Source organism: Callorhinchus milii, unplaced genomic scaffold (genome assembly GCF_018977255.1).
Source record: "Callorhinchus milii isolate IMCB2004 unplaced genomic scaffold, IMCB_Cmil_1.0 Scaffold1, whole genome shotgun sequence".
Lineage (NCBI taxonomy): Eukaryota > Metazoa > Chordata > Chondrichthyes > Chimaeriformes > Callorhinchidae > Callorhinchus > Callorhinchus milii.
In genome coordinates this window covers 116,066,172-116,074,477 of record NW_024704742.1, presented here as the reverse complement: position 1 = coordinate 116,074,477, position 8,306 = coordinate 116,066,172, and the positions used below count along the sequence as shown (strand labels likewise).

General features: G+C 38.4%; 1 protein-coding gene across 1 annotated transcript; it reads left to right on the top strand.

Annotated features, from left to right (window-relative positions):
* The first annotated feature begins 140 nt into the window (after nucleotides 1-140).
* On the top strand, nucleotides 141-7,640 carry LOC103182707 (low-density lipoprotein receptor class A domain-containing protein 1-like). The gene is made up of 6 exons (XM_007899806.2): nucleotides 141-220; nucleotides 1,105-1,174; nucleotides 2,098-2,220; nucleotides 3,590-3,727; nucleotides 6,163-6,285; nucleotides 7,434-7,640. The coding sequence occupies exons 1-6, from the start codon at nucleotides 185-187 to the stop codon at nucleotides 7,568-7,570; spliced, it is 627 nt and encodes a 208-aa protein (XP_007897997.1). The 5' UTR covers nucleotides 141-184; the 3' UTR covers nucleotides 7,571-7,640.
* Nucleotides 7,641-8,306: the final 666 nt, after the last annotated feature.

Below are 8,306 nucleotides of genomic sequence, written 5' to 3'. Positions count from 1 at the left end.
CTTCGTTGCTGGGTGATGAATGAAAGCAACATTTTTCCAAAGGAATCAGCTGGAGTCGCAGGTCACCAAGTAACTCACCAACTTCCCCACATCTGAAGTACTTTCATCAAGAATTTTGTGTTATATTTTCTCATCAGTTATCTGTTCCCACACTTCTGATCATCTCTATTCGTATTCATGAGAAATGAGTTCAAGTAGAGTCTATCCATCAAGACCCAAGGTAAAGTACCTTCAGTTCAATGTATTTACATAATGTTTTAGAATTGCAATTTTTTGTGAAGGATAAAGTAATTTCTCATTCAGTGTTTTTGCAAATTTTTTATTAGAATTTATGTACGTAACAAACTATTATCGTTAGAATTTTTGGAGTATTACCAGATTCTAGAAATTAACTTCAGTGACTGGTGACTATCTTCCTAAGTGGGAATAATAAGATTATTATTATTAGTGGGGCCTCCTTGGAGCTGAGCTGGTTCTTGGCAATGGTTTGTCGGAATCAAGCCCACTATCTGAGGCAGTCTCAATCGTCTCTGATTTCTGAGCCAGATGGCTCTGTTGTAGTCCTGAAATTAGACCAGCCAGCTTGGCTCATTGGAACTAAATGGGTAAATAGGACCTAGTAGGTCATGAACCAGAGACTGCTGACACTGCCTCAGAGACAAGAAACAACAATTTGCATTTACATAGCACCTTCATGTATAATAGCTTGGAGACTCCACAAAGAGCCCGGATTGGACACCAAGCGAGGTAGAAAGGGGAGGGAGGAAGGAAGGGGAGAAGACTTTAGGTACAGTCAAAGAGGTAGGTTTTTAGGCAAAATTTTATAATAATAAGCCTTACTTTGGTTTAATGTCTTTTTTACATCTGGAGGATGATCCCAAAGTGCTTCATAGAATATACTATAAAGTGTAGTGATCGTGTGTTTTGTGGGACAATATGGCAGCGAATTTGCATGTTGCAATGTTCCACAAACAGCTATGAAGCGAATGACCAATTTTATTTTGGGGATTGCTGGACAGTGAGATATAGAGCAGGTAGGCCACTTAAAATTTAATTGGAGAAGCTATTGTTTCTACGTGCTGAATTGTTTATCTTCCCTTATAGGACGTGGTGAATCCTGATAACGATTCTCTTTTCGGATCACAAGTCACTTTAACTCACAATAAACAGGAAGGTAGAAAATATTTTGTTAATTGTTTCACAACTGAGGAAGATTGGTTTATTTTAACACACATTGGAGATTTGAGAATTGTCACCAATATTAGAATTAACAGTGTGATGTGAGAATTATCACTGTGATGTGAGAATTCATCAGTAATAGCACATTGTTGACATCTGACCGGAATTAGAACATTATTAGAACAGCAGTGGTCCTGGAGTTGATGTTAGAGGCAGAATGTCATCCTTGTTTATATGGAAATAGACCCCAATCCTGCAGATGACATCACCTATATAGATACATAGTTGCACAGAGTGATACAATACCAAAACAGGAAATTAGACCCAACCAGTCTGCCCTGTTACCACTCAACAAAGCTGTCACCCCTCCTATTCCCCTCACTTATACCCCTCTATTCCCATATATAAATATATATTCTATATAATATACAATGTGTCCAGAAAAAAATCTGCATAATTATAACATGAATATGTTTTCTTTAATGAACCCTCAGTTGAAAGCTTGCTGCTGCCTCCTGGGTTAGTGCCCGTACCCAGTGGATGTGATTACTGATGTTGTCAGCTCACACTATACATCAACACAGGTCAACCACTCTCCTCCCATTATCTCATCTATGTTTTTGGCTAAACAAAAAAAAGAAAATACACATTAAAAGGATGCAGCAATTAGACATAATTCATTGTAGCTGACCTTTAAATGGGATCCTGATGGCATGACTTCCTCTTTCAGTATTAATTTTGTGTAGTGAAATTAACTGAATGCTTTGTTTGTGCATATAACATTCATTTAGCAATTAAGAACGACAGGTATAATTTGAGTTGCAATTATCTTTCACACAGACCTTATTTTGATTTCTGAATATTTAAAGTGCACAGATCTCGAGTGTTTAAAAGATGAATAACTAATATTTGTATTAGACTCCAGGAGCTGCTGTACCAGAAGATGCATTTTAATCGAAATTCTCCTCCTGTTCATTTTTGGGGCAATTGCAGCTGCTATAACTTGTGGGATTATATTTGGGATACCACCCAAACAGCTAAGTATGCAATAATAAGATATAAATGTATTAAACAAGTTTAAAATATGTATTGTCACATCAAGATCATTGAGTTCCTAGGAATTCCTGAGCAAATATGGAACCTCGGTGTCCTGTTCGACCCTCGGCTATCCTTCAAGCTCCACATTTGTGTTGTGACACGTTCCGCCTTTCCCCACCTCCGCAACATTGCCTGCCTCCGCCATTGCCTCTCACCGCAGGCTGCCAAGAACTTTATCCATGCTTTCAACACATCCTGCCTTGACTGCGCCAACTGCTTGCTAACTGTACTTCCCAACTCTTCCCTCTGCAAGCTGTGGATTATTCCAAACACTGCAGCTCGTGTCCTCTCCCAAGGCTCCGCGAACCAATCACCCCCATGCTTGCCTGGCTTCACTGGCTCCCCATTCCTCAGAGAATCAAGTACAAAACCACTCTGTGGCCACTTTATACTACCTACCTAACAATTTCTTGTTCGATTTTTTAAATATTTTCTCTGCTGCTTAAGATGTTTGTATGTGAAATAAAAAAATATTTTGTTAGTTCACAATTCCAGCTATTTATGCAATGTACCAGAGTAGCTGTGGAACTGAACTCCAGCATGATAACATGGCTTTAGGATAGTATAACCCAAGAGAATTGGAGCAGGAAAGATCAATATTTTTATGGGTGAGGCTGGGTTCTGATTCCCTAACTAACCTGGGCTCATGTAACTCCACCTGGTTATCACCACTGAGGTGCAGGCTGGATTGTGTTGTCTGTGTCTGACTCGTATGTTGCCAAGGGAATATAATCAGTATTCAGATAATGGAGCAATAGTGATCTGTTGTATTCTAACTGTGTTGCTTCCCATTAATTTACCTTTGGTTATCCCACAATAATTATCTCAATCTGATGTCAATCATTAATCCCTCAGTGTGAGCATTGTTCTGCTTCAACTACACTGAGCACATTGAACTAGTGTCTGCCCAAGAAAACACAGTGCAATAAATTTACACAAGAATTGCACATTATATACAAAAATTTTTTTTAGGATTTTGAATCTTATTTTGGGTTTAAATAATAGTTGAAAATCCATTGAGCTTTGTTCTAATGTCATTAGAAGACTTGATTCTTCAAATGACCATGTAATTTAAGACTTGATTGCTGCCTTGCACTCAACACTGCTTCTGCTATTCTGTGTATAATTATTGCTCCTTGTATTTGGGAACCCAGTTCCTTTAATGCATGATTCTCCATGTAATGTGATGTAAGACACAGTTTCTCTTGGTGCTGTAATGATAACAACATGCATTTATATAGTTAGCTTCACACAAGACAGCTTCTCAGCATGCAAATCAATGGGCATTTATTCTGTCTATGTCTTGCTGCAGTAACCCGGCAATGTAAAACCACCTCAGACAGAAACGGCTTCTTGTGTGATGATCGCACAACGTGCCTTATGTCTACGCAGATTTGCAACGGCAAAGTGGACTGCAGTAATGGAGAGGATGAAGCAAACCTATACTGTGGTATGTAGATTACATGAGTTTCTACATTTACACTAGCAAACAGCTATAGCACTTTCCTCGGGGTGGGGAGAGGGGGGTGCAAAAAGATGAGCTGTGCTCCAAGGTGATGAGCTTGGCAAAGTAATGTTAGAATCGAGTCAGCTCTCTGTGGCAGTCTTGGTAGTACAGTTCCTGAGCCAGGCAGGTCCACAATACTCCAGGGCACTGCTGCTGACATACCAGCTGTGCTGGCTCACTGGCAGGACTTAGAAAGGTAAACCAATCACTGGGAGCAGGAATTCTTCCCACATAGCTCCTGTTGACCCTGCAAGTCAAAACCATAACAGTGGGTCTAGCCAGACAAGCAGAGAAAAATGTATAAGACAGTGCTCTCATTCACAAGATATTTGGTTTTCATTGGTTAACTCCAAGCGTACCCAAACACACCTTCTGGAGTCTACAAACCATGACTCACGTCAACCTGTACTTTATACTCTCTGAATTAGGTAGAGAGGGTGAGTCCCTCCAGGGAGAGAGTGTACACTTCATTTCAGACACATGGAAATTTCCATGAGAAGATGACATACATATGTCTGGTTTGAGTGCATGGTGATGGGTTACCACATGTGTCAGATATTGGGCTGACCACCAAAAAATCTGGGGTTCCTTTGAAAGGTTACTGGATGATTTGAATTTGCTTCATTTTTTGTAGAATTTCACTTACTGGACATTAAGAACACATACTTTTTATTAAATAATCATATCTTCCAGTAAAAGTACATAACCAGTATCTTTCATGGCCGATCTAAATTTGCTACTTTCATGCTTTTGGCGCAAAATTGCACTCTGGAAGTAAGAGCTGCTTCATCAAGAAAAGCAGGTGCTGAAAATCATGGTTCTACGTCATTGCTTATTGAGTTAAATCCTTGTTCTTAACTCAACATTTGATGAGGATGTGTGTTGAAGGGTCGCGGTAAATTATTCAGGCTTTTCAGTCCACATTTGAAAGAACCCAGAAATCAGTTACTTCAGGTGACAAGAGAATACCCTGTATATGGGTCTATACTTAAAACTGTACTCGTAGTAATATTTGAAACTAAGAATAAAAATGTTACTGAGCAGATTAAAAAAGAAGAAAAGTCAGGACTGCTGAAAATCTGTAACAAAAGCAGAATGTGTTGGAATTGCACTGCAGACCGATCAGCATCTGAAAGTGAAAGCTAGATTAATGTTTTGGGTATGATCTTTCGTCAGAATTGGAAATGCTTAATGGGTTCTGGCAATGAGTCAAAAGCAGGAGAAGTTAAAGTCATCCTCAGGTAATTTCAAAAGGCCATTGTTAAATGTGTGCATGGTTTGCAATTGTTATCTGGGGAAAATGAGTGTATCACTCTGGCAACATAATGTGTCAGCTACAGAAAGGTGCTGTGTATTTCAACAAATGCTTTCTGGTTGCTATGCTTGTTAAGTACTACTATTTGTTTAAACAGCTTCCTTCTCTCCTGGAAAGCCACTAAATAGTTTGATTTATGCAGTTATGCAATGGACAACATGGAAACACAGAAATTTCTTTTGCTGAGTACTTTATGTAAATCCTTCCCTTGGAACATAGTAGTTTTCTTGTGCAATGACCAGAAATATGCCTTGTGCATTTGTGTGTGACAGGGAACATAGGAGCCCTGTAGCTCAGTGGTTAGAGCACTCACCGTGCAAGCGGGAGACCTGGGTTTGATTCCCAGTAGGGCGAAACCTTGGGCAAGTTTCCTCACTCCACACGCCTGATAATAAATCCCTCAAAAAAATAATAAATTGGTCATTTCAATGCCCGCTGTTTGTGGGACACTGCTGTGCGCAATTGGCTGCCATGTTTCGCTCACAAATATACAGTCAATTCACTTTACAGTATATTCTGTGAAGCACTTTGAGACATAGTAAAAAGCGCTATATCAAATGCAAGGATTATTATTGTTATATGACATAACAATGTATTTCATTAATTTGAGTTTCCAGAGTACACCAGAGTGACATTTTATTAGTCATCAACTGTTTTAGATGTTTGCATTTCATTTAACAAATAATTTACAAATGACACCAGTTGATGGCTCCATATTTGTCCTCAGCAGCCTTAATGATTAGATGCACAGCTTCAATGTGCTCAGCCACCAGACTATCAGGAAAATAAAAAGGAGGAAGAAAATGTCTTGCTTAAATTCCTTTTGCTTACATTTAATGTGACATGGATCCCATTGTTATCTAAGAGCATATTAACCACCACAACAAATTACATTTATATAGTGCCTTTCATGTCAGAAGGATGTCCCAAGTCACTGGACATTGAAGGCTTGCACCCAAAATAATCAAATTATTTGGCAGCAAGTGCATTTGAGATTTCTACAAAAAATATAGAAATTGTGTTAATTATAGAAATTAAATTGTTTTGATTTTTTCCTGATCAGACAACCTACCTATGAGCCTCCCTAAAAACTTGGTCTTCTTGTGCAGTGACCAGAAATCCTGGACTTACATAGACAAAAAATGTAATGGAAAAAATGACTGTGGAGACTGTTCAGATGAATCAGGTAATATAGCCATTTTAAAGGATTGTTTGTTCACTGTGTTATTCAATTATCAAATACTGTAGTTCAATTAAAACATTTATCATCAAATGTTAAAGCAGGTTATCAGCCTGATTTAGGTGGTAGCACTCTTGCCTGAGACAGGTTATGGGTTCAAGCCCCACATCAGTACTTCAAGCTCATAGTTGAGGCTGACTCCCATGCATTGTTGGTGTGTTCCATTTTTGGAGTTGCCATCCATCAGATGACTCAGTAAACCAAGATCCAATTTGCCTGTTCAGTTGAATATTAAAGATCCCATAGCATTATTTGAAAAGAAAAGGGAGTTTCTGGCTGATAATCCCCCAAATAAAATTGGTCATTCACTTCATGGCTGTTTGTGGGACATTGAGGTATGTAAATTAGCTGTACCATGCTAAGGCATTATATAAAATGCAAGCATTATTTATTACTATTATAATTATAGACAAACATTTGCATTAAACATCTGCAATTAAATATTTCCTGAAGCATTTTAAGCATCCCCTTTTTTATCTGCAATCTTGCAACCATATGCTGCCTTAGACATTGTTCATACTCTTAAATTGATTATTGAGACCATGAATGGCCTGGAGCCTCTTGAGCAGAACCATACAGACGCTGGAGATCCCATGTACTGAATAAGCCAGCTCAACATTTATCATGGTTGACCTAAGCTCGCTATGCTAGTGAGGAAAATCTACCATGTTCTTACTCACTGTCTAGCATCTCCTGCTCCAGGTGCATGAGTAGATACTGGATGAAGACAGGATTGAACTCAGCTTGCTGTGGTCAACACCCATTATCAAGGATCAAAAGTGAAGAATGGTGACTTTGCTGTCCATTAAATTGTACTGGTTTAAAATAGAACTCCAAATGAATGGTAGCACCTACAGCTGCTCAGCTCCTGAGGCAGGTCTTTCACACTCAACAATAGCTATTAATAAAAATGTATGCAGTATTTTAGTAACCATTATTTTTTAAAGCTTTGTTTGCTATTTACATCTGTTGCTGCTAGTAGCTACCAAAGGTGCAACATCATTTTCCTACCATTTTATTGGATATTAGAAGAAAAAAAGTATTGTAAATTATAGGATTCAATAAATCGAATTGATTGCATTTTTTTTATTTAGCTTTGCAGTGTCCTCCCTGTTTTGGCTGGAAATGTACTACAGTTTTCTTCAGTGACTGCGACTGCATTCCTAAAAGTCGCTGTAAAGATCACATTCAGGACTGCAGTGACTGGAGTGATGAAAATATCTGCATATAGAACATTTTTATAGTTGAATGCACAGTTTCGACCTTGGACATAGACCAATATACTCGTATATTTTCAAGAATTTTATGCTGTTTTCAAGTGGATAACTTTTTTACTGCTCACTCCATTACATTTGGTGTTTTAACTACCTTTATTGTGCAAAGTAATATATCTAGCATCAAGTAGGAGCTCCCCCCACCCCTGTTCTAGATTAATCTATTTTTTATAATTTTGGGAAGTCTCAACAATGTGATAAAGCACTATATCAAATGCAAGGATTATTTTATTATAATGCAGATGTGCATCTGGTCATGTGGTTTTATCTTCTCTGCTCAGATAATGTCTGTACCTCAAAATACTGATGTAAACATTAATAATGATCCTTGCATTTGACATAGCGCCTTTTCACATTTTTGAGACATCTCAAAGTGCTTCGCAGAATATCCTGTAAAATAAATTGACTCTATATTTTGTGGGTGAAATGCAGCAGCCAATTACGCACAAGTGTCCAACAAATAGTTGTGAATTGAGTGACCCAATTTTTAAAAGTTTTTGTGAAGGATTACCCCCAGAAAAGCGATCCGTCAATCAACTAACAAACAGGTTCCTACTTACTGCTAGGTAAAGAGGGATGTGGAGTAAGGAAACGTACCTAAGATTTCACCCTGACTGGGAATCGAACTCAGGTCCCCTCGTTTGCAAGGCAAATGTTGGACCTTTTCTCCCCAAGTTCTGGGCCTTTTCTCCC